The following is a 27,165-nucleotide window of genomic DNA, read 5'->3' as shown; positions in this document are numbered from 1 at the left end:
TTTTTCCAGCAAGTCATTTTCTACTGTGCTATACGCTAATAAAATAAAAAACTTAGCTTTCAAGCAAGTACCTCTCATGCTCAAGGTTTTCAGTACCTTTAATCAGCAAACAGAATCACTGGACATAAAAAAGGGAACATAAAATTCAGTTGCAGTTATATTTCTATTACACTACACTATGTATGATTTGGGGGTTTTGTAATGTGGGTTGCACTTCTAACCCCTTCCCTGAGCAGATGAATCTGGTGATTCTGAGCACATAGAAAAATATTCAAAGAAAACTCAGTCAAAGTTCAGAGAATGATGTAACAGAATTATCTGATGTTGCCATCACATTTTCATCATCTAGCGAGCTGGAAGGGTGACATGCAGCAATGCACAGGTGCCAATGCATTATTCACTAATGATATTAAGCTTCAATTTTGATAAAAAAAAATCTTACATAGTGTTGATTTATGTTGTATTGACTCCACACACCCTGCCTGAACACCAGGCTTTTTATTTTATTTTTGTACTTAAAAAGTCACAATACAAATGGGACCCTTTCTCTTTTTCTGTTGTACCTTTGCGGGTACTCTAATATTTTTTTTTTTTCCTTCAGGCTCTGAAACTCACCTGGACAATACCTGTTTTCTGAGCATAGGCACTAAATGCTCCAAAACTTTGAACTTATAAATTGACAATTCTATTGTAACATTTCATAGTAGAGTAACAAACCATTCTTTGATGGAGCGATATCGGAATTGACTCTAGTTATTGTGTAACACTCCCCCTGCTGGTTATCAGTGCTGCAATGATGTTTGTCTAAATAGTTGAAGTACAGTGCAAATGCTCTGCTTCCATCAGAGATTTGTCAAGGGTCAGAATCATTTCAAAATTATTTTCTGTATGATATAAATCACAGCTTATCCACCAGGGCATTACATAAAAAAAATACAAATACACCAAGCTTACAATTACAGAGACATAAATAACACTGACATTTGAAGATGGAAGGATTTTGTTTTTGAGAAAAATCAGTCATACTGTCTCATAACAACTATAAAACTGAAGAACAGAAATGCTACACTTTTCTGTGAATCTGGCATCTGTCTTTTGCCAACAGAGATGACATATCTTTTTGAAATGTGATAAAAGACGAAAAGATTAGTCTCAGTCCAGAAGATATAGACTTGTGAAATGCCTACAAGCAGTTGTCTGTGTTTGCAAATAAAACTAAAAAAAACGATATATCAAACATTCCGTAAAGAAAGCACAGCTTTCTATCAGTAAACATAAACATAACAAAACATAAATAAGGCTGTACCTGTGCATCATAAAAGGCACTATTCCACAAACTAAAAGCTTCTCTTTTTTATCTAGCACGAACAATTCAAAAAAGGCCTGCAGCTCCTGTTCTAAATCTCTGGCATATGTAGCTCTATTACTCTGCTGGAGAAGCAGGTTTAGGTTTGGCCACATTGGCTCGAACGCGGGCCTGGTCCACAGCATCCAGAAGGTTCTTAGAGTCCATGGCCAAAGTATGAGCTGCTGTCAGCATCTGCTTCTTGCACTCATCTTTCAAAGAGGTGATGGCGTTCTGCTGGGCCAGCCGCATCTTGCTGATCAACTCTGCCATGTCCTTATTCAACAGCTTCTGAGTGCCTTCAATCTAAAATAGCAACAAAGATAAAGTGAGTGTTCACTGATTTGAATGAATGCCACTGAATTACACAATGAATTTACAGATGACCCTGTCCCATGCAACTTCCTCCAGCTCATTCCCAGGGAGCCCAAGCTGCTCCCAGGCCAACTTGGAGATATAATCCCTCCAGCTGGTCCTAGGACGACCCCGGGGTCTTATCCCGGTAGGCCATGCCTGGTACACCCCCATCAGGAGGCGTCCAGGGGGCATCTGAATCAGATGCCCGAACCACCTCAGCTGGCTCCTCTCAATGCAGAGGAGTAGCAGATCTACTCCGAGCTCCTCCCGGATGGCAGAGCTCCTCACCCTATCGAATAGAGTGCCACCCGCCATCCTGTGAAGAGTGCAGCCCGCCACCCCGCCGCTTGTATTCGCAATCTCATTCTTTCAGTCATTACCCACAGCTCATGACCATAGGTGAGGGTCGGGATGTAGAACGACCGGTAAACAGAGAGCTTTGCCTTATGGCTCAGCTCCCTCTTCACCACTACAGTCCGGTACAGTGACCGCATTACTGCTGCTGCCTGTTCCAGCCTGCGGCCGATCTCACGATCCCTCTTCCCATTGCTCATGAACAAGAGATACTTAAACTCTTCCACCTGGGGCAAGTCCTTTCCCCTTACCTGGAGTGAGCATGCCATCCTTTTCTGGGCTAATACCATGGACTCAGATTTGGAGGTACTGATCTGCATACCAACCGCTTCACATTCAGCTGCAAACTGCTCCAGTGAGCGCTGGAGGCATCCATGTGATCCAGCCAAAAGAACAACATTGTCTGCAAATAGCAGAGACGCCACCCTCCAGCCTCCACACATAATGCCCTCCTGACTTCGGCTACACCTTGACACCCTGTCCATGAGTATCACGAACAGGTGTGGAGACAGGGCACAACCCTGCCAGAGTCCAACACTAACAGTGAAAGGGTCCAACTTAATGCTAAGTATACGAACACAGCTCTCACCCCGGGAGTACAGAGATCAAATAGCCCAGAGTAGTAGCCCCGGTACCCCATACTCCCAGAGTACCTCCCATAAGATATTTCGGGGAACACGGTCATAAGCCTACTCCAAATCCACAAAACACATGTAGACTGGGTTGGCAAACTCTCATGCCCCATCAACAATCCAAGAGATTGTGAAAAGCCATTGTTCCACGGCCAGGACGGAATCCACATTGTTCCTCCTCAATCTGAGGTTCAACTATCGGTTGAAGTCTCCTTTCCAGCACATTGGCATAGACTTTCCCAGGGAGGCTGAGCAGTGTGATACCTCGATAGTTGGCACACACCCTCCGGTCCCCCTTTTTAAAAATGGGGACCACCACCCTGGTCTGCCAGTCCAAGGGTACTGTTCCTAAGGTCCATGCAATATTGCAGAGGCGTGTCAGCCACAACAGCCAGACAATATGCAAAGCCTTAAGCATCTCCGGACGAATCTAATTCACACCCAGTGCCTTGCCACTGAAGAGCTTGCCAACTACCTCAGTGACCTCCACCAGGGAAAAAGAGCTTGACACACCAGAGGCCTCTGGCCCTGACTCCCATGAAGGAGGCATGTCTCCTGGATTAAAGAGTTCTTCAAAGTGCTCCTTCCACCGACCGAAAATATCCTCACTTGAAGTCAGAGTTTCTCCACCCCTGCTGAATACAGCTTAGGCGCAGCCACCCCGACCACTCCTGAGTCACCGGACAGTTGTCCAGAACCTCCTTGAAGCCGACTGAAAGTCTTTTTCCATGGCTTTACCAAACTCCTCCCACACCCTAGATTTTGCTTCTGCCACCGTTGCGACTGCCACCTTTTTCATCTGTCGGTACCTATCTGTTGAGTCGGGAGTTACCGTCCCGACAGGCAGCCACAAGCTTTTGGCCACAGCTACGCCTGGCAGCTTCCACATTGGAGGTTTTGAACAGGGTCCATTCAGACTCCATGTCCCCTACCTCCCCTGGGACATGAGAAAAGCTCTCTCTGAGGTGGGAGTTAAAATCATTCCGAACAGGGGCCTCTGACAGTCGTTCCCAGCACACCCTCACTATTTGCTGGGGCCTACCGGGTATGACCATCAGTCTTCCCTGCCATCTGATCCAACTCACCACCAGATGGTGATCAGTTGATAGCTCAGCACCTCTCTTTAACCGATCGTCTCCCCCACAGCTCCCCCATGCCGGACCTTGCGGGTGGTGGGCCCACATGGTCTCCCCATGTTGCCTCTTCAGGCTGAGCCTGGCTGGGTCATTAAGGGCAGCACCAGAACCGAGAGGGAACGAGAGCTCACTGCTCCACCTCCGGGACTCATTCCATCATCTGGTGCCTCTAGTGGTAAGGCACCAGCATCGTCCTCCTCCTCCCGCTGTCACTCCCATGATTCACATCTGTCGGGGGAGCTCAGGCTTTGCGCTCCGCCCCCTCCACACATGCAGCTCTCTCCCCAGCATCCTTGCCGAAGTGTGTTGCCGCTGAGTGCTCAGGCCCTGCCTTTCTGCCGGCTCTCTCAGCCATCATCGTTGGGGCACATGCTACATGTGGGCTGCCCAGCCACCAGGCGCTCGCCAAGGGACACTTCCCCCAGGCCTGGCTCCAGGGGTAGGTTCCGGTGACCCACTCCCAGGCAGGGTACACGATTTTCTGTGCCCATTTTTCATGGTGGGTTTTTGGATTGCATTAGTCTGGGTCTTCACTCCAGACCTGTTCACCCTGCGAGACCCTACCAGGAGCATACTGATCCCAACAAGTTAGCTCTGAAGATACCTAGACCACACAAGCCCTTCCACCACGACAAGGCCCCGATCCAGGAAGGGCCAAAAATTATATATCTTGGCTTAAACAATCTCTTGGCTTAATTGCTCTACTTTAAAAGTCAACCTGAAATCAAAATGGACCTTTTTTACCTTGTTAATTAATGTACCTGGTCATATTAAACACGATTTGTTATGACACCATTAAAAAGACAAAATTCTTGTTTCTTTCCATAATGTTTGATTAAGCATAGTGCACAGCTCAAAAACATCTGATTTTTTATTATATCACCAAGCAGGAAAACAATATTACTAATCTTCACCTTCCAATCTTCAATAATCACCTTCCCCCATACCTCCTAGCATTGAGAAATGCTCAGCTAGCTCAGAGATACAATTTATTCAGTTTCACTGTTATTGGTACAGCTACAGTTTTTAATTCACACTGACTTTAAAAATAATAGTTGAAAAAAAATTCTTGTCTTGATATATGGTTCTAGTGAAAACCTTTAATTAGTAGAGGACCTTTGCATTATGATGTTCTTTAACCTCTTTCAGCAGACTCTGTCTATGTAATATAAATTAACTCATCTGATAATTTTATTAATATAATCAAACTTATAAATCAGTAAATCAATAAAATCGTTCAAAATGAGTTCAACTTTAAAAGGTTCTTTGCACTCACACATGTAGCACGGTTCTTTGAAGAACCAGCCAGTGAACAGGATGGTTTTCTTTAGTGAAACTAAAAGGGGTCTGCTATAACATTGCTTTTGCATTATTTTTTAAAAGTGTATCCATCTGTAATAAGGGAAAAATTGCAAATCTGATTTTGGGCAAACCATTGCTTCATATTTAATGCTTTAATTGATTTCTGCTATATGTTACCTCGGTCCTGATTGACTCGTGCAAGCTTGGGAGTACTTCATCTACGCTGTGGATTAGATTACGCAAAGTCAGTCCCACAGCCTAGAGACAGAGAAAGAAATAGTTACATCAAACAGCAGTCTGTTTGGTCACCAACACTATTTCATTAGGATTTTAAAACTTCCCATTACAATGTATTGTAACACCCTGTTGAACATCAGTCCTACAAGCCATTTGTGTTTTTGCAAAGAAAAATGTTCTTACCTTCACCACACCAACATACTCAGAGGGTGGCAGTGTGTTGACATCATTCTTGAGCTGCACCACCACTTTTACCATCTCCATCACATTGTGGTAAACCTGATCCTCTGAGCGGTCCAGTTCTGCTGTGGGAGCTGGCTGTTAAATGCATGAAGACTCAGAGTTAGTGCAAGTGAAAAGGCTTGAAAGGGTCAGCTTCAGTACAAGGATACATAAAGCAAAAGCCTTTCGGTCATCTGCTAGGAAGACACATAACTCAACCTAAAGTTTGCTAGTAAACACACTATATAGACTCTATATGCATTCCCGTTGTCAAGAAGCAGGCTTGTAGCTTCAGGCTCACCAAGCAGTTGTTACAGAGCTTCATGTAAAACCCTGCTGCTTTGATTGTTGCCAGCTGCTCCTTCGGAAAGTTTCAAAGGAGAGCTTCAAAGGGCTCAGCAGGCGATGCTGCCGTCCACCCTGCTAGCTGGATTAACAGTGCAATTACCTGCGCGGTCAGTCTGGGAGGCTTCCCTGGGGGAACTCGAAACTGAGCTGCGAGAAAGAGAGATATGCTGTGAGTCCAGGTGGAACAGAAATTCAGCGGTGTTAGGGAAAATTCTCGACAGATGAAGTTAACTCGTCATTAGCTGATTTTGGAAATAGTTAAATTACTACATGTTGCTGAAATATGTATTTAAACTGATATCACAGCAACTACACAGTTGAGTTGTCGGTTGTCAGCTACCAATCGTAGCTGTGTACATGTACTGCTATGGCTGATGAGCAATGATGCTGTTTGGAATGATAGAAGAATGGAAGCGGCAGTACAGTGCACAAAAGTAAAGTGGGGAAAAGTAAAAGTAGAGTGGAGAAATTAAATACTGTTATTAAATAGAATGTATAATTATACTTCTATAATATACTATACTTATTTTTACATAATGTGTGAACTAGTAACTTTACAGGAGAAGGCAAAAAGCTTCTTAATTTTTTGTCTACATTAATGTAAAGAGGTATTTTGCAGCATTTCTATTTGTCCATTCTTCATGAAATTTTCATACAATGTTTGAATGATGTAGAAATATAAAAGTTGACAAAAATGGTTATACATTTTGTTATTTTGGACAGAGATAATATGTTTTTTTGCTTTTGACAGGAATAATGTTTACCTATTGGCTAATTTGACTGAAAATTACATTTAAATAAAAGGGTGATCTTTGATTTTCTCAGTATTGTAGATCTTCTATCACACTTTAAAGGTGTGTACAAACTTACTATAGTCTGTCTCCTTTTCAGACACCTAAAACAAATGCACAAAGAGAAAAAAGGCATTAAAGGAAATTAGCAATGACCAATTTGAACATCAGTCATTTTTGTGATTAGGAATTTAAAACAATAGCTGAGCAATGCTAAAACATTACCGTTTTTAATTTTGCATCATCTGGAACCATTGGATCCTAAGAAAAGACATCAGACATCCGAATGAAGTTTTACTGACATTGTAATTATAGGGAATTAATGGAAAAATGGACATGGACATCGGCGTTACACTTCAGCAGTCTGTATAAATTGTACAGACCCATTTATACTGATCTGCCTTGTGTTTAGCAGGGGGAGGCACTACAGCAGACTCTACAATGTGGTTTCACTCACCAGCAGTTTCTCCTCTTTCTCCAGCCACTGGTTGTCCTCCATCATCTCCATTTTCTGCTTCCTCAGAGTGTCCTGAATGGACAATTTTTCCAGCTCCCACAGCCGCTGAGCGTCCTCTTTGTTGACTGGTTCAACTATACGGTCCCTTTCCTTGTTAAAAAGCAAAAGACATGTGGACATAACACTGCAACCCCATTAAAGCACAAAAGGGAGTGGGTTTCACCTGAGTCATGCATTAAAGGTGGCAGAAGTCTTTGATTTGCATTTGATGAAGAGAAGAAATCTGAAAAATAGGCTACTGAAAATCACTGTCAGAAACACAGGCACAAAGTGGAGCCAGCTTGAAAGTGACACTTCGCTCGGACAAAACTTTTTATTTTTGTACAAAAGGTTTTGTGTGAGGGAAATACATAGTGGGTCTGTGCTCATACACTCAGGCTGTCGTTTTGCTGTGTAGACAGACATGACTCTTACCCCCATGCTGCCGCGTCGCGGAGACAGAGGCAGGGTCAACGTGCCACTGGAGATATGAGTTGATGTGAAACCTGGTGGCCACGCAAGGGCAGGTGTACTAGCACAGAGATTCTGGGGGAGCTGAAAAGTCGGCAGCAGAAGCATAAACACACAAACCAGCCAAACCACACCGTAAACAGACCACACAAACAGAAGAAGACACTGTCAACATTTACATATTTAAATAACACATAACACAAATTAATTTAATCAAGTTTTCATTTTCATTTGACTTGTCTAACACATATTCATTTAAATACAGTCATGTGCAAAAGTTTGAACACCCCACCCTTTAAAAGTTTTAACACAGGGAACACACCTAAATTTTGCATTGGTCTGCCAATGTTTGCGCACACTTTCAAATGTATTGCTGGGTCTAGCATATTGGAAAGACATTTTGTGTTATATTTCTTTCACCCATGTCTTATTTTCTGCAAATAAACAGTAACTGTGCATTTAAAGGTGCAGAGGTGTGTTCTCTCTAGAGGATGTAATTTATTTTCACTCAGAAAATCAACAAAACATGTAATTTAACCAGGTGGGCCAAAACATTTGCATACAAAGATATACAGGTTGAATTAAATTCTGTCTGTTTCTGTGGTGTGAACACACTAAACACATACATGCATGCATGCACAGACACATACGCATAGACTACATAAAGACGTGCGGTGCTCAGCAGACATAAACCACACAGGAAATGCTGATAGAGTGACCTGTACAGTGTAAGATGTATGTCACAAACATATGTGTAGCTATTAGGATTATTTCTGCAGTGGTGCAGTGTTTTAGTTTTACTATAGTTTAACTGCCATTAACATTTTGAATTCAGCTGGCAACAATGTTTTCTGCCAAGTCTGCCAATACAATGCCATTTAGGTTTTGAATGTCATATTAATGCTATTTAAGCAATCGAACTCGAGAAGGAGTGTGTTATCTCAAATAACACATGATAACATGCAACCTCAAGTGTTCTACTGCTTTTGTTCTGCAAAATAAAGAAAAAATGCAAAGAAACCAAGAACATTGTATCAAATGTACTTTAATATTAGCATTTAATATTTGGATGTACTTTGAATGGCATATTTCCTTCTGCCAATTAAGTAGTCGGCTTTTGTTTTACAGACCACTTACCTGTTGCAATTTCAGTTTCAATACTTTTTCATTGCTTTCAGATTAATCTGAATGTTGTTTTGTTCCAGTCAGCTTGTAAAACATTTCACAGCCCACCTTGTTTGCCAAGTTGTATTCTGTTCATTTCTGGCTAACAGGGTTGCGAGGGTTAGTTGAAAAATGTACTTTGTTACTGTTTACCTGTTAAAAATGAAACTGTAGTCTAATTCCAAGGATTACTATATTAAACTAACAATCTGATTACTTTTTGTTACTTTTGGATTACCTGTCTTTAATTAAACATGTATAATTAAATAAATCAAAGATAAAAAATCATTTCAACAAATGTAACTTAACACATGGCAAACACAAAAAATGCACTGTTTTATGAAACAGAATTATAGATTATAGGTGACTTAAATAGCGTGTCTTGCAGAAACAGTCACTGATCATACCTTAAGTGGAATGGCCAAATCTAAGCAGACCAATATATGGAAATATTTCAAATATACAGTGAACAGTAAAACAGTGTCGTTAAACTTTTTGTAAGGTGATTGCAAACTGGAATGTTAGTGTACTTCACTGCAGTGGCATAACTAGGATCTTATGGGCCACCACACAAAAATACTTTTAATTAATGAAAAATGACAATGTAATATGCATGTTTATTTGGTATTGTTATGTCTTGAATGAGTTTTTGCTCTCAAGGAATGTGTCCTACAAGTAAACAAAAATACAGTAATGTGTTGTTTGGCTGTGAAGTTTTTACAATTATAAGAACACAGGCATGATTCCTGATGTCTCACTGCAGCCTCTGATATAATTCAATTAACTGATTAAATAAAATAGGTATTGAATAGTGATTGTACATACTAGACTCGAAAACGGCTTTGTGTCACGATTGGCTCCTCCCAGTCCTGTCCATGTGCTTGTGTGGTGTTTTGATCTTCCATGTGGATTTGTTTTGGTTTCCTAGTCTGGCCCCTTGTTTTGGTGACTCCTCCCCTGATTATTATCACCTGCATTTCCACCTGTGTCTTGTGAAGCCTTGTTACCCCTCTTGTATTTAAGCCCTATGTTTTCATTAGTCTAGTGCTGGTCTTTGTTTGATTTGTACTGTTATATGCTGTGTAGGATGTTCTGTTTGTTCTATTCTGCTTGTTCTGTTGCATTCTGGTTCATGTCATGTCTGCCCCCCCGATCTATCCATGTTGGCTCTATGACCCTTGACTGTCTCAACCCTGATTTTGGATTTGCCCTTAAAAAATCTCGCTTATCTCAGCACGTGCGTCCGCCTCCTCGCTCCCCGTTACACTTTGCTTACACATGTTAAATCAGAATGGATTGTTTTATGTGTTATCATTATTATTATTCTAATGTTAGTGTTTCTGGAATTAATAAAGTCTGCAGTGTTTTGGCTCACAAGGACTGGACCCTGACACATGTGGTCTACATAATGGTTCATCCAACAGAAAAATGACTCCTGTATGAATGTGCATTATTGTGGGAGTCTAAAATCCAAAGTATAAATGCTGCCCATATAAAAGAAAGTACTATCAAACAGAAGCGAGGAGAATACGCAACAAAGTAGTATACCTGAATCTGTAGCCCTGGGCCAGTAGTGTTAAAATTTGTGGGTAACTGTCTCTGTCTTGATGGCTATTTTGAAAACAAGAGCACAAAAACCAGAAAGGTTAACCATGTCCTTTCCTCTAAACAGAAGTAGCTGAGAGTCACAAGGAACAAAAATGTAGAAATGTACTTTGGGTGGAGGCTCAGCGAAAGATGTCCTTATAGTCCGTGCTCTGTCCCTCTGTTGCTCCACTTCCTGCTCCTGTTCTATTTTGTGAACATCGCTGCCAAACACACAGATTAATGAGTGTCTATGCTTGTCATGGCAACATTCACTGCACTAAATAATGAGCATTTTTTGCACATGAATAAAATATATTACATCAACAAAATATCTTTCAGTTTACGTGCTTTGGCTATACTTAAGTTCATGTAACATAGTCATTCATCTGAAAAAGATGTACAGTTAAATCAAGTAAAATTAATACATTCCTTTTCTCAGTGTAGCCCAGCAAAGATAATAAGGCATACCTGAGATTGCACACCAGCGTGGTGAAGCGAGGTCTCTCACTGGGGTCGTAGGTCCAGCAGCGTGTCATGAGCGAGTACAGTGTGGGAGGACACAGCTCAGGTTTAGGCAGCCGCATGCCCTGCTCCAGCTGGTTGATGACATCCTTGTTTTCCAGCCAGAAGAAAGGCTGTTGACCCCGACTCATGATCTCCCACAAACACACAGCTGGTCACAAAAGAGATCCACAACAACACCTCACCTAATGCTTTTAAAAATGGCTTAGCCACCACATAACATCATATAAAACAGTGCTTCATAATCTCTGAGTTTGCTCACACTCATGATTTCTCTGAGAAATACCCAATAGTCAGTGAAGGAAACCTAATTTAACCGAAAGGGTCAATAAATCTCAAATATGATACCAATCTTAGTTTAGTGTCACGTTACAATGTTTACAGCTGAAGTCACTAACCAAACATCCAGACATCACTAGCTGAGGTAAATCGTCGGAAATTGATGGACTCCGGAGCCATCCATTTGATAGGCAATCGACTCACAGAGGCTTCGGAAAGAGAATGAACATTTTTTATTTGGTGAGTCATAATTTCAGGTGATCATAATTTAGTGAATCACAATGCACTTTTACATTAGGAAAAATGAACTGTTCTCAATTTCAGATTCTAATGTAATAAAGTGTACAATATGGCTGCAGTGAACTGTAAAAAAGCAGTTATTATAACTTGCCTTTGTAGTATTCTTCTTCTTCTATGTATCTGGATAAGCCGAAGTCACCCAGCTTTACACAGTCTGGTTTAGCAACCAACACATTTCTTACGGCAATATCTCTAAAACCACAAAAACAGAAGAAACTTTTGTTTCACAGATACTGTTCATAGGCCTCTGTTCATAGTCTGACAGGCTTTTAAAGTCTCTTCGCAGTGGCACGCAAAGGTTTTTTCCTGCACTTTTCTTTTATTTGCTGAATTTAACATATTCAAAAAAATAAAACATAAAACCTAAAATGTGTCATTATTTTTGTCTTATAATGTTAAATTCAGCAATTAAATAGTAATTGTGAACATCTGCAGAAGTATGTTCACTGTAAAGGATATGTTAACTTATTATCACTTAGAAAATCAACACATGTAATTTGACCAGGGTGTGCAAACTTTTGTATACAAAAGTAAATGTCCATTAAAACATAAGTTACAGTTTTATAGCATAAATGTAGACTGTAGCTTATGTTAGCCTTAAAAGACATATAAAGAGACATTGTATGTATAATACTCAAACACAAAGCCAGATTATATTGTGACTTATATTGTTATTTTGCTGTGTACAATGTTTACTCAAAAAAAGGTGGAAAAATATTGGTTTTAATTTCTCATTGTATCAGCTTTCTGCACTGGATTTTACTGCTACAAAATGTCAATTAGTTCTTAAATGAAAAATCACTATGTAGGGAGGATTTGGGATAGATATATGCAGTAATAGCACCCTATGTAGATTGCAGAGCTGGCAATAAAAAATGCTTTATTATAATATTTCAGATAAAGCTACTTAACAAAAAACAAAAAACACTGTTGGAATAACAACATATGTAAAATGCATTCAAATGTAATGTTTAAGGTAAAAATATGTTACAAAAAAAAAAAAACTGTTAATAAACTGCAAGTGAAGAATTAAAACCCAACTAGCAGAAACATGGCATGCTGAAAAGCTCCACCCCTACTTCCACACTGACATGAGATATTTAGGAGTAGACAAACATCATGATACTTTGATAAAAGAGAAAACAAGAAGTTGATGTTTTAAATAATATAATGATATAATAATATAATACGTAATATAATCAGCCACATGAACTAACAAACTAATCCATTTTGATTCCAGATTCTCCTTAACACTGTAGGATTACAGTCTAGCTACAATCAATCACACTAACACTGGGCTGAAATGACCATAAAGGAAGATTGTCAGACCCACAAAACTAAACTTTCCAGTCATACTTCCTCTGACTGCAACTTTAACCCACAAAAAGGAGGCCAAACAAGGTTTTTTTTTTTTTTTTGCATTTGCCTACCACACAACACATGCATACAAGAAAACCGCAATACAACCTACGTCAGCAAGCATCTAATAGGGTCTGAAAATCTATGTCCTAGCTGTCTATATATACATCCCATGCTGCATGCAGATCCATTTAATTAGTACATATGAGTAATCACTTCTCACCTGTGTACCATATTCACACCCTCCAGATATGCAAGGGCTTTGCAGATCTGTAGACTGTACAGGATGAGCGTAACGTTGGTCAGTTTGTGCTGGTTCTCGATCAGGTAATGTCCTAGCTACAGACAACATGCAGGAAAAAGTTGAGTTGGGAGCAGTACCTAAATGAGTCATGAACAGTTGCCTAAATGAGTCACAAGCAAATTTTTCATTCTGAAACATGAGATGGTTTGGAGGTTATAACATTATAACATTATTATAAAGTACTGTGCAAACGTCAGAGAGCAGTCTTCAATGATTTCCCTTCCAGTCACAACAACCAGTAGTAGTGAGGAGATCAGATATATTTTCTATGCATAATGAAAAGTTCATTAAAAGATAAACCGTACTTAAAGCCTTCATCTTTGACAGAGAAGAGAAAATCAAGCTCCACTCTTGTTAAAATAAAACAACTTCTAAGACTGAACTTTGTGGGTGCAGACAAAATGTTAGCACCTGTTTTGACCGGGAATTAAATGCATGAAGGGTGGTCTCTGACTTTTGCACAGTATTGCACAATTAAGTTTCCAGTAAATGTTAATTATTTAAATAAGCTTATTTAACTTTTCAGTATTAACAGTCTCTTACCTCTCCATGCTGGTAAAGCTCCATTACAATCCACACTGGATCCTTCTCAATAATTCCAATCAGTCGCACAATATGAGGATGGTCAAGCTTCTTCATGATTACTGATATAAAACAGTGTGAAACTTATAGCCTATAACAGTGTGTAATCTTTATAATGGCAGAATGAAAAAGGTCTTACCAGCCTCGCTCATGAACTTTTCTTTGACATCAGCTGCGCAGTCCTTGCATGTCTTCACTGCAACACTCACTCTTTCACCTGTCTGTATTACAACACAACATTTAGTAATTCAGTCTCATATTGATGATCATGCAAGGTGCATGATTATGAACATGTATGCTGATTTATTGTCAGTTGTACAGTTAATTTACTGCAACATTAATATACACACATGGTAAACACTAAGTTGTATTTGTAAGGTACTATCAGAGCAGCATTACTAAATCTATGTTAAACATTTTTAAAAAGTTGGCAAAATGTTGAATTATTGTTGAAATCTATAATGCAAAAAAACTGACATGTATCTTCATGACATCCTCATACGTGCTACATCTCTGACGTTCACAGTAACGTCTTTTAAATCAAGAATAGCCCTGAAGACGTTTTTCTATTTGCATAAAATTCCTGCACTGAGCCTGTGTGAATTTCTCTGTGTCTGTGTGGCAAGAAAGATTCTCCCATGCATGACAGGCTGCTTCAGTAAAGAAGTTGAAGCAAACCTGAAAAGTACATTGAGTGTTATTTCAAAGAAACTACAAGTCTTAGTCTGACCACTGAAGAAAAAGACATTTCAGGTTACATTCACATCTTCTACCATTCTACACTCCCCCCCAGAAGTGTGCAGGTAGACCTATTTCAGGACACCTATGCAGTTGTGATTAAAGCTTTCCTTTAAATGGCCAGGAGCTGCCGACAGGTTCAGGCTTCCATTCCTCACTCCTCTAGCTTAAAAATAACTCAACCATTGTTTCCAATTTAATAAGTAAATAATAAGCATTAGAATTCAATGAGCAAAAAAATTTTACAGTGTAAAGGTGAAAAGGCAAATAAGATTATTAGCATTTATGATTATTTTTACTTAGTTAAGTAAAAATGATTATTTATTCCTTTTACGTGTCAGGAAAAAAAGCAGAAAACATAGTAACAGAGAATTACAGACACATTTATTTGATGGTGACAATATTGTTGGTCTACCACGTCTTGCATGGTTGATAGTAGTTCCATTTCTCTTTTTATGTTCTGAACTCCAGTTTTGACTTTTCCTTATGCAAGTTAATTATTTTGAATGTAATCTCCAAATAAATATCTCTGAAAAGTGAATAACCTGTACTTAGTAGCGTTTTTTGCTTACATTACTGGAAATGAAGGGTAGTGTCTGACTTTTACACTATAATGTATAAGTAAAGTAAAAGAATCACTGTGAATATAACTTGCAGTAACAACATTATGTTACTGCCATTTGGTATCTGTTTTTGGAGTCAATGTGAAAATAAGCACTTTGATGCACAGAACTAAGACCGTTGACGAGCTTGTGTATGTATGTGTTTTTGAAATGAATAACCTGTCAATTTAATAACCTTTAATTGAAACTTAATTATTATTATAACCTTCAAGTGAAAGTGAAAATACAGACTCAATTCAAGCCCATGAATTATGTACCTTGCTTTTGTAAACACCTTCATGAACCTCTCCAAAGAAGCCTTCGCCCAGGATCCGGCCAAGGACGATGTCATCTTGGGAAAGGCTGTACCTGTCTGCTGTAGAATGAGGATAAATATGTTTTTTTGAACTGTTCAAAGAGGATTTATGTGATTTTTCCAAACTAACACTTACTTGCGTCTGGCTTTTCATCTGGTATCTCTGCGTAGATATCTGAGTCTATAAGAGCAAGAAATATGTTCGTCAATCTTCAGTAAATATTCATATCTTCATTTTCAGATTGGGACAAAAGACTGACATACTCATCCTCATACTGCAGGAAGAGGAGCCTTCTTTACTTTTACTAAAAAACAGACATTAAATATATGTCAAAAAAACATAAACCATGGACATCATAAAAGGTGCACATAAACCACTTTTGACTTTAAATAATTTCTCACCTTTTGGGAAGTGGAGGTAGAGAAATTCTAGCTTCTTTATCTGGGAAGTGACAACATAGCACATGAATTAACAGAACACAATCAATGTCAAAATCATGTGTTTCAGTTACCTACTGTCAAGAAAGGGCAAGAGTGTGCCATAGATAAAGCTACACTAAAAAGTCATTGACTGGACTGAAATGTGTACATCATTTCCATACAAATAAAGTCACAATTATTATCAAAAGTAAACTGGTAAAAAGGAAATTATGCTATGATAATTATCACATTTGAACACACAAAGGGGAACCCTCAGGGCTTTCTGTGAAATAAAAATCTGTCATTTTTAAACTTTAATGTAATCACATCATGCTTGCTGAATTGCAGTAATACTCTTGTTTCATGGTTTTCATTTTTTTTAGACAAGCTATCTCTTCCATTAATTAGGACTTCAGGAGATGAACTGTAGCTCTAACATGTCAGATTAACCCCAAACATAATTAAGAACTGACAGTGGAATCAACCAATCAACCGGGTTAATTGCAGAGAGTAGGACTGATTTTGTTAGAAATACCATCACTCAAGACCATAATACATGACTGCACGTACATTTGGTAGCCTGACCAACGTGTTTTGTTCAGATGATTGAAACGGAAACAGCATCAGCAGCTCTGTCCCAGCTCTAATAGTTATGCCACGTGCCAAGAAAATTTGGTTTAACACTTTTTTCAATGTACTTACAGTGCTGTGCGAAAGTCTTAGGCACCCTAGACACATTTTCAAAATCTATTTATTTGTGTAGTATGTGTTTATTTGCTGAGAAGTGTTAATATTTGAATAAACAAAATTTATAGAATATTAATTAATAATGTTATGTATATTTATACATATATATATATATATATATATATATATATATATATATATATATATATGGATATTAGTGTGTTTGTTAAACCATTTTCGAACCTGTCCTCGAGGAAGCCCAGTGTTATATGTAGTTAAAAAGCAACTCCTGGTTTGACCAATCAGTGGTTCAGTAAATTGTGCTCATGATGTAATTGATGATATTAAAGAGTCTCTGTGGTGGCTGTGAAGGTGTCAAGGAAAAATACGGACCCAAGAAATTATTGTTATTTTTTATTGTTTTTATGGTTATTTGAATTATGAATATGACTTTATTGTAATGTATATTGTGATAAACTCACTGCTGAGGTAAACTGCTGAGGTAAACTGAAAATTTGCTGAGATGCCTAAAACTTTTGCACAGTACTGTATGTCCATGTTCAGTGGGACTGTAAACATACTAAAACATTTAAAAAAGAAAAAACTTACCTTTATTTGGTCTCACCAACAAAGAGACGTCCTTTCCACTTTCTAAACGACAATAACCATCGATCAAGTCCGCCATGTTCTCTGCAGTTGCTAATGAGGCTGTGTTGACTGTCAAAGGCTGTAGGTTTAACATAATTAACCAAGTATTACTAAAATTAAATTTAAAAAAACTTTAAAAAACTACTACAGGGGTGTGTTTGGATTCATAAACCATGTACGTGTGGATGTAAACTTAAAAATCTTTGTTTAGGATTCCAAAGTAATACAAAGTCAAAATGTGTCTGAAATGTTTTATTTAATCTTGCATCAACTGTGCTAGCACTAAATAAATACTGCCCAGGAAACTGCCCCAAAGCACCATTGGCTAAGAGATCAAATACTGAAGTGTAACAATCTCTATGATTGTCAATCTCACCTGTTTAGCTCCTTTAATGTCCACATGTAACAGACCATTTCCATCATTCTGAAGGGAGCATTTGATGCTTTGAACTTGTGAGAAAACAGCTAGGCAGACAGGCTATGGTAAAGTAGAGAGTGCCTGATTAATGGAGCACTAAGTGAAACAAAATGCAATTCACTTTAAATTAAACATTTTTTACAATTTTAAACAGGAATAAAGTTGCAATAAAGACAGCAGTACACATGAGTAACAGGAAGTTAAAAGGTGTGATTTTGAAAAGTAAAGCTCCGTAAGGCAACATTTTCCATTGTGTTAACATGAGCTAAACAAAACGTCTGTTGATCTAAAAAAAAAACTTTTTAACACTTAGTTTCACCCAAGCATCTTCGCACTAGTCCAAATGAGGCGTCTAAGTTGGTGAGATGAATGGTTAGTTATGAAGCTGAATGTAACACTTACCACTGAATTTTTGTCAGTGCGCTGACAAATGCCTTTTGGGCCAATTACGAGGTCTACAGCCAAACTCCATCCTTGCTGCACACAGATGAAAATAAATGACACAGCATTTATAACGTACGCTTACATGCTTAAAATCAGCATTTAATGCTGTACAATGATGATCTGATAAGCTACACCCTTAAAAACATGTTTCCTCAAGGGTTTCTTTCCTTTCTAAAGGCACTTAAATTACTTGAATCCATTAATTTCTTCTCTATGAAAACCTGTTGTAAACAAATCTTTTAAAAATGGTTTTGTATAGCACCAAGATGGGCTCAGCTATTGGTAAAAAGTCAAAGAACCTTTTCAGCACTCATTTTTGTTACCATTTTTGCTAAGAGCATATTTTAACACTGCTATGCAGAATGGATCACAAAACAAACCATTCAAAACAACCTTAAACATCATGGCCAGTAATTCTTGAAAAATAAAGGTTTATGGATGTTGGATGGATGTTTGGGTATGGATGTTACAAACTTTACTGTTCCTACAAGGAACATGTATTATTTTGCTGCCTCACTATACCCAGTCTGGGAGCAGCACAGCATCACCAGCAGAGCAGCCCCACGGAGGACAGTGGGGGTAAAGTGCAGGAAGTCCGGGGACTTTATATTATATTCAAACATGCACATTTTATTTACATATCTTATTCATCTTATTAAGAAATTTTAGAATGAAGAGAGCTTTAGGAAACCAAAAGTGGTTCTGCTATTCATTCCCATTTGGTCATTTGTGTACTTGTTAGCCTAGAAAGGTAAACTCAGGGATCTCTGGGCCATGGCTGTCATTTAAAATAATAGATGTGTAAAGAAATAAACAAACAGTAATGATGAGGACTCACCACCAGCTCACACGGGTAAACTTCCTCATCAAAACTGGAGAAGACTGAGAAAGTCTTAAAAAACTTCATAATGCACTGCTCCTCCTTTAGAGATGAGTACTGCTGGAATGTTTGCTGGATCAATTTCCTGAGTTGCTTTGGCTGCAGCCCAGAACAAAACTAACATTATCATTTAAGAATCAATTAATCCAAAGAGAGAAGTATCCAAAATAAAATCAATTAATCTGTTAAAAAGAACAGTGTACCTTCATGCTGTTGATTAGCTCTTGGGGAAAGAACAACTCAAGGCCCACATCTTTCCTGAGAAGAAGAAAATGGCCAGATTTCATTGTGTTGGTTTCTTGATATGTGTCTTTACATGTTACTTATGAAATATGAGCACTGACAGAGGTATCAAGTGTTTTCCAGTATTACTTACTCCAAAAATTCGAAATTCGATTTTTTATCCAATCCACTGGCATTCATATCTTTATAAAATCTCCTGTTGGATGATATGTGTTTGTGAATGGCATGTAAAAATTGTGAAAAAAGTGACATTAAAAAAAATTAGTTACCTGTAGTACAAAGGAAATAATAATGTACCTTGCAGTAGAATGAAAACACAGTATGTTGATACCTGATCTCCAGGCAGCCCAACTGTAAGGCCATCCCATCACTAACTTTACTGGCACAGTGCTGCATGTAGTCGCTGCGAACCTGTGTGATACCAATTGAAATAATAAAAAACAATAGTAATAATAATACATTTTTACTCATGCAAACTCTCCTCTTACACTCCAGATGTTTCTTAGGTTTCTTAGGTTCCACACTAACCTGCTGGTAGAAATACAGCATGGTGGTTCGGTCTTCATTTAACTTCTCCAAGAAATCAGCAGGGATATATCGGATTCTCAGGTCATACCTGTTCATTTTTTAAGGATGCACTAAACTTAGAAAAAAGGATGGACAAAAAGCAGCAAAGGAACAGTATTAGGAAAGACCAAGAACATTATACCTCCACTCTGCCTCAACATGCTGGTGCTCATACTTCTTCTCCATCTCACCCACCGTCAAATTAGGGTGGAGCCAGTGCACTTCATCTGATTTGAGGTGTTTCAGCCGCAATCCATAGCAGCCAGGGAACTTGATGTTTGGACCAAGCCGTCCACTTTCCAAGATAGACTGAATAATGGCCTGCAGAGTAACAATGTTATATTTAAATTAAACTTCCACATAATTTGCTCATTTTAGCCACCCTGTGCAATGAAACGAACAATAATGTCGTTGCCCAAAGAAAAACAAGCGTCTCCAAAATGGTAACATTACAGGAGAAGGCAAAAACTATCAGTACTTTCAATGTAGGGTAATGTAAAGAGATTTTTATTTTAAGCCATTTTGGGGCATTTTTATTTGTCCAAACATCATAAAAATTTCACACAAAGTAAACGGCAGCTGCTGCGCTCAAACAAACAAAAACAACGGAGATACCTGTGGGGTTATTTTTTGGACAGCAACAATATGCACAAGTTAAAGGGGGCATTCCTGCGTTACAAACAGTTTAATTTGTTATTTGTTGTGTTCTGCAGTATTCTAATTTAGCCAGCTACATTTCTAATTTAGCTTGTTTTGCTCCTCATGTGATGAGTCATTATTGTTTTTTGAGTAATTAATTTTCTCTGATGTAATAATGATTAACCATACATTAATGGAATGGCTCTTCAACACCTCCAACATGCTGGAACATTGTCTTTACTAGCATGTCTCTTATATCCCACTTTGCCTTTAAAGGGAGAGTGTTTTCATTGTTGGCGATCTGCTTAATAACTGTCCACCCTCTCTTTCCCTATCACCACCCCTGAATATGTGTACAGCCATTTACAGACATCATTCAAAGTCAAATACAGTGGAATATAAAGCAGAGCAAAACTCACCCTGATTTCCCATGAGCTGTCACATTTTACAAGCTTAAAGTTTTTTCCTAGGTTGGAGCTGTTGCTAATGAAGCACACTTTGAGGATCTTCACTGTGCCCGCATCCTCACCGGGTACTTCAGAGTGACGTCTTAACACCTGCTGTGGACCAGCAGGTGGTGATTTCCCAGACATCTCCACATAAGCTGTCATGACAGGGGCCTCCTCATCGCAGCATTAAGCCTGCAGTGAAGAGCATGGCCATCATTTTAAGACTAGCAAATAAATTTCAACGTCTGCCCTTTCTGAGATGCTGTATCTCTCTGTGAACCTAATAGGTAAACCAAGAACTGAAAGTAATGGGTCACTAGAAGAAGAAACAGCAGCGATGGTATCACAGAGGCAACCAGACGTTTCACAGCTTTAACACAAAATGCTTGAGGGAGTGGCACTGCTCTGCTAAGAGCTCAAAAGTGAATTCAAGTGGCACTGCACTACTGAGAGGTGAATAGAAGTCTTGCATCACAGACAGAACTCTTGCATTACAAAATTCAGGCCATTAACAGGCTTACTGAGGCTCCTGATATTCCAACATGTCAGCACATGACCAACTGCGGAAGCACATCCTACCAGTACTGGATGCAGAATTTCCTCCCATGAGATTAAGACAGAGCATTTCGTCTCACTTGGAACAAAATCTCTATCTCTATCTACAAATTGGTAACTTTACAGGTAAAGGGAAAAATAATACTCTTAATCTGTAATGAAAGTGAATGTAAAAAAAGATTTTGTGTTGGTCCATTAATAATGAGTTTTAACACAATGCAAAGGGTTCCTGGAGTCTTCAAACTGTGCAAAAAAGTACAAAGTGTCAAAAATGGAAATACAAGCTTTTTTACATGACAGTTTACATTTAAGCCTAAAGAAGAAAACAACAACTTTTTTAAATTTCATTCAAATAATGTTCTGATCCAGCAGCCTGCAGTGGGAGTACCTCAAGGTCAGCAGTGTCAAAGGAAAAACAAAGTTTAATATAAACTTATAGAGATGTCATATCATTGTTGATCTTATCAGTAGTATTGGGAGGGTTACTTTAAAAATGTGCTCCATAAAAGCTTACAATTACCTCTTAAATATGCAATTGTAAAATAATCCAAAAGATTACTAAATTATACGAACATGATATGATTACTTTCCATTAATTTTGGATTCTTTCTCTTTCATTAAAAAGGTATTCTTCTTCTTTTGGCTGCTCCCTTTAGGGGTCGCCACAGCGGATCATCTGCCTCCATCTTGCCCTATCCACTGCCTCCTCTACTTTCACACCAACCATCTCCATGTCCACCTTCACTACATCCATAAACCTTCTCTGAGGTCTACCTCTTCTCCTTTTACCCGGCAGCTCCATCTCCAACATTCTTAGCCCAATATATCCACTATTCCTCCTCAACACATGTCCACCTGGCCTCTCTGGCTTTATCTCCAAACTGCTCCACCTTCACTGTCCCTCTGATCTGCTAATTTCTAATCTTGTCCATCCTTGTCACTCCCAACGAAAATCTCAGCATCTTCATCTCTGCCACCTCCAGCTCAGCCTCCTGATTTATCATAGCAGGACGCACTACTGTCTTGTAAACCTTTCCTTTCACTCTTGTTGCTATCCTTCTGTCACACATCAGCCCTGACATCCGTCTCCACCCACTCCATCCTGCCTACACCCTCTTCCTCACCTCTTTCATTAAAAAGGTATAATTAAATAAATAAAAAAGAAAAATAATTTCAACAAGGCTTTTTAACAAGAATGTTGCTTAACACACACCAAACACAAAAACTGAAACAGAATCCTATTTTACACATGACTTAAACATTGTGTCTCACAGACACAGTCACTGATCTCACATTTAGAGAAATGGCCAAATCAGGTGGATCAATATACAGGGTTGAGCAGTTCATAGAAATCAGCATGTACCACAAGTTTAAAAAGGCATCATTTTTACCCAAAAACTAAGAGGGAGCAGATTATCATGCTTATAAACAACGTAAATTTACAGATATTAATATTTTGCACTTATTAATAGGACCCAATTAAAGAAAGAAATCATACATGTGAAAATAAAATTAACTTTGCCACTCATGAGACTTCACTCACATCCTCTCACATTTTGGATTATTAATTAAAAGCTGTCAGGTTAAGATTATCAAAAGTTTGATTTATTGGTTTAACTGTGGAATTTCATGTAGTAACAAGAATAAAGAGTTTACTCTGAGATCAGATCAGTCCGCTGCTGTAGAATCTGGAAAAGAATATTGAAAATCAGAAGTAACGACTGACTCAGATATTATGGGAAAATGCAAACAATCTCAGTTCTGCCAATAAAAAAATACTTACTAAAATTTATATAGATTGTCTGAATAAAACACTTGAACCGTGAGGGCGATTCTTCAGAATTCTCTTCTGGCGGTAGCTCTGCTCCCCTTCTCCACAAAAGGTGACAAGTTTGCATTTGACTGTAATCGTGCTGGAAATCATGTTTTTATAACTATAATCTGATTACTGTCTTTTTTCTGTGACTGTAATGGAATACTGTTATGTTTTTTGTATCACTGTTACATGTATTATGTACCCAACAAACACAGTTATGCTTTGGTTCCCACAACGTTAAAATGTAATTCCTCAGAAAGCTGTGGAAACGTTATCTGACAACGGCTAGTACGGCAGGAAATGCTGGATTCGATGTCAAAAGGTAAAAAAATCTATTTGAGCTTGACTGTCTAATAAAAGGTGGAATTGAGTTTGACAGTTTGAAGCACAGTATCTAAAAGATTCCTCTCCATGATATTTCATGGAAAGTATTTCACTGTTGTTGGATCAAAACCTTGTATCTCCAAACTGGTAATTTACAGGACAAGGAAAAAACATGTGGGACCAGACTTTTTTCCAAGCAATTTTAGGTCATATCTTTTGGTCCATTCATCATGAAATTTACAGGCAATATATAGGACTATGGGTATTTTCAAATTATGTCAAAAACTGAAAAATGGAGATATAAGGTTTTCTTCTGACAGCAGCGATTTGCAAAAAGGCCAGTATCTGCAGATCTAAGATCACAGGTTGGAGCATAAACAGACACTCTGTGATGTAAGCTGGTGCTTTAGGGTCATTAAGAGCTTAATAATTTATTAGCAGAACTTTAAAATAGCAGCCAGTAGTCAGTGCAGTTCTTTCAAAACAGGAGTGATATGATCTCTTTTTTGTTTTTGTTAGGATGCACACATTTTGTACAAGTTGTTTGGTATACGAAGCTAAAGAACCAAACTTCTTATGAAGCATTTTTCTCTGAATTTTAGTACCAAAGATCAGTATTTCAACTTTTTTCATGATTGAGTTGTAGAACATTTTGTGACATCCACTGAGAGAGAGAATCACAAGGAGAAGGAAATGTACAATTGTGTGTTTCCGATATAGCTATGAAAATTGATAAAATTTCTCCTAATGATATCACCTAGAGGTAACATGAACAAAGAAAAAAGCAAAGACAATAGAACTGAATAGAACATTTCCACAAGAAATGTTTTTTACTTAATGATTTCCCATTGAAACTAAGAAATCTTGCTGCATTTCATGTGTTAAGCTGTAGATTAACAAAAGTGAAAAGGCTGGTCTTTAATTTGATGGGGTCCGTACTGCTCAATTGCATTGCTTGGTTCAGAGTCAACATTCGATGCAAGGTATAAGGGACAAAACCTGGTAATCTCTTTCAAATTTAAAGGTATTGGGTGAAAAGCTTTCAACTAAAGATAAAAAGCTTTTTTTCAATGTGCTTTTTAAAATGTCAATTTCAACAGAACTATAATTGCATCTCAAACACTAAAAGTCATTTTAGTATCAGACCCTTGCCATATTGAAATGTGTAATTGTTTCTACACTCACACGATGTATATCAATATAAGCTTTGAGAAAAATATCATCTGTTATTTCTGTGCTGTCTCAGCTCCACAATATCAACTTATTTAGGCCTAAATATCATCTAATCATTCATTAATGACATATATTAGCAGCATATATTAATGATATGATAAATGATGAGTAAATGGCATCAGAGAGTGTTAAGAGAGAGCGTGAAAGAGAGAGCGTGACAGAGAGAAAGAGAGAAAAGAGAGAGAGAGAGAGAGTGAGCAGCCACGGAGTTTTCCATTCATGGTTGTGAAACTGAAGCATTTTTTTTTTAATTTTACACAGTTATGTTTTCCTATGTTACCATTAGAATATTATCAAACCACTCTCGAATACCACATTTCACCTCCTGATTCGGCAAAGCTTATAGGTGCTATACAGAGTAAGCATAGTTAAAGGAATAATTTGGACAGAGTTGTCAATGGTCACTGACCATTTTATTTCCATCTGGTTGTACAGTCTACTGTGAGTGAGTTGTATTGAGTATGAACACCTCTACAGTGAGTCACCTGTACGGTAAGAGCACCGTCATGTTGGGCGATTCAGTCATCAGATGCCAAAGTCAAAAAAATCATTCTTTACCTTAATTAAATTCTGAAAAGAATTTCCGCACAATTAAATGGATGTTTTTCAAATTAAGGCCATTTTCCAGAGCCAACACATTTCTCAACACAACTTTTGTTGAACTTGACTTACTAATCAAGTCACTTTTTCTAGCTTGCAGTCAGAAAAGAAAGTTTAGAAAACAAGCAACTTCAGAAACAGCAACTAGGATTCTTTGATTCCTATCAGAATAAAGAAATAGAGTGTTGCCTTATATGTCATATATAACATACTCAGAACAGTTCATGCCTAGCTGAGAAACTATATGACCTGAACTATCACCACCACTAGATGAGGCACACAAGCGCAGTGTAAATAAAAGCATAAATAACTTGATGTAATATTGGTTTGGACAATACAAAAGTATTTACCGTTACTGTGAAAATTGAGGTCACAACATACTCTTATGAGCTTACAGTGGATGTTGTCATTAAAGGTGTAAAGGTGTGTATGCAGTATATGAAATTCTGAGTAAAAAACTGGCCTCATTCACCAATATCTTCCAAGGTTTTTTCTTAAATTTGTTCTTGAAAATGATCCTTACAAAAAGTCTACGTCAGATTCATATGTTCTAAAACTGTAGAAATGTTCGCACCTTTGTGCCCTTGTGTCTTCCCTAAGAACAAAACACAAATAAGAAAACACTGGTGAATGTCAGAATCTTCACGAAAACTGCGTAAGGGGGTTTAAGAAGAAATTTCTTCTTGAGAACAGTTGGAGAATTAGGCCCATTGTGCTCACACTTTTAATGATATTTTATAATGTAGCACTACTGGAGCTTTTCTGTCTGGTCCAATTTAACACATCTCAGAAAAACTGAATATTGTGATGCATATCGTGTGTTGTGAAAGTACACTACTACATTTTTGCCCTCCTCTAATATAACATGATCATAACAGTGAGTCAAGCACCACCAGATCTGCTGTTAAAGCATTACAATACCTGCAGAAGCCTGATGTTTCCTCAAATTTACATGTGAAAGTGAAAATAATGAGTGCATTTGAATGTTTACATTCAGTTAACCAGCTTAATGACAATCAATATTTAGGTCTATGAGTTCACTGCCCAAACCTCGTAAACAACAAAAGTCAAGCTCAATAAATCTTTAAAGTGAATACATAAATCATTTAGTAGACTTGTCCAGCGTACAAAGTTTCCAAACAAGGAGCTACATCAGCTGAGTACCTGCGTTCCGATACTGTACATCCCTGTTTATGGCTGAATCCTTATTCGAGGAGGAGTAGCCTAATATACAGATACAAATACACAAAGTAAAACGTGCCAAGTAGCAGTTGAGCGTCTTTTCTTGTTCACAAAATCCCCACAGAAGAGTGCCAGAATTAGATTCACTAACAGCCTACATACTGAGGATGAATGACACACGTCACCTGCGTAAAAAAACGTCTTATGAACGCCCTTCGACTCATCCAATTTCCTCCTTCTATTACACAAAATTGTGCTTCTGCTCGTCTGGATGGATAATAAAGCTGCAGTGATGTGAGAGTGAACGCGGGCTGTCTGTGTGAGTGTACGAGGACAGTTAGACGGAGAGCACATGAGAGTTTACAGTTTATCGCCTGGCTCATAACTTCCTGTGTAACTACAGGCAGGTTGTACAGCATCTAAACAATTAATGGCAATTCTAATTTACCACACAAAATAAACGTATATGAGGCGAATGACCAACCTGTTTAAAGCGGCCCTGCTAACAGACTTCTTCTTCGTCCTCTTGTTTTTTTTCTTGTTTTCTACCAAAGCGCAGGTTGCTGCCCGCTTCGAGTATGAGCTGAGGAAGGTAGCGGAGTGTTTAGGCCCCGCC

At 38.3% G+C, this 27,165-nt stretch overlaps 1 protein-coding gene across 3 annotated transcripts; it reads right to left on the bottom strand.

The window, feature by feature from the left end:
• Positions 1-72: 72 nt before the first annotated feature.
• Positions 73-27,149, bottom strand: ptk2ba (protein tyrosine kinase 2 beta, a). Of its 3 annotated transcripts, none has more exons than XM_017699980.1 (31): positions 27,034-27,149; positions 20,810-21,031; positions 19,894-20,072; positions 19,713-19,800; positions 19,516-19,595; positions 19,318-19,380; positions 19,145-19,199; positions 18,900-19,040; positions 18,020-18,094; positions 17,576-17,677; positions 17,161-17,278; positions 15,847-15,886; positions 15,709-15,749; positions 15,581-15,625; positions 15,407-15,504; positions 13,928-14,009; positions 13,750-13,850; positions 13,126-13,241; positions 11,635-11,735; positions 11,363-11,452; positions 10,911-11,115; positions 10,570-10,663; positions 10,404-10,466; positions 7,656-7,775; positions 7,182-7,331; positions 6,950-6,985; positions 6,804-6,828; positions 6,034-6,080; positions 5,547-5,681; positions 5,304-5,384; positions 73-1,651 (listed from the first exon to the last, which is right to left on the bottom strand). In XM_017699980.1, the coding sequence occupies exons 2-31, from the start codon at positions 20,999-21,001 to the stop codon at positions 1,424-1,426; spliced, it is 2,991 nt and encodes a 996-aa protein (XP_017555469.1). In that variant the 5' UTR covers positions 21,002-21,031; positions 27,034-27,149; the 3' UTR covers positions 73-1,423. The 3 variants fall into 3 exon arrangements, with proteins under 3 accessions (XP_017555469.1, XP_017555470.1, XP_017555471.1); XM_017699981.1 differs by having other exon boundaries at positions 15,407-15,501; XM_017699982.1 differs by lacking the exon at positions 7,656-7,775.
• Positions 27,150-27,165: the final 16 nt, after the last annotated feature.

This window comes from Pygocentrus nattereri, chromosome 10 (genome assembly GCF_015220715.1).
Source record: "Pygocentrus nattereri isolate fPygNat1 chromosome 10, fPygNat1.pri, whole genome shotgun sequence".
Lineage (NCBI taxonomy): Eukaryota > Metazoa > Chordata > Actinopteri > Characiformes > Serrasalmidae > Pygocentrus > Pygocentrus nattereri.
The sequence above is the reverse complement of the archived record's forward strand: the minus strand, read 5'-3'. Positions and strand labels throughout refer to the sequence as shown.

Coding starts and splice junctions, on each gene's coding strand:
- ptk2ba (XM_017699980.1), bottom strand. CDS start 21,001: ATGACAGCTTATGTGGAGATGTCTGGGAAATCACCACCTGCTGGTCCA. Junction 6,986..7,181: donor AGAAAGAGGAGAAACTGCTG/GTGAGTGAAACC, acceptor GTCTTTTCTTAG/GATCCAATGGTTCCAGATGA. Junction 5,385..5,546: donor AGTATGTTGGTGTGGTGAAG/GTAAGAACATTT, acceptor CTCTGTCTCTAG/GCTGTGGGACTGACTTTGCG.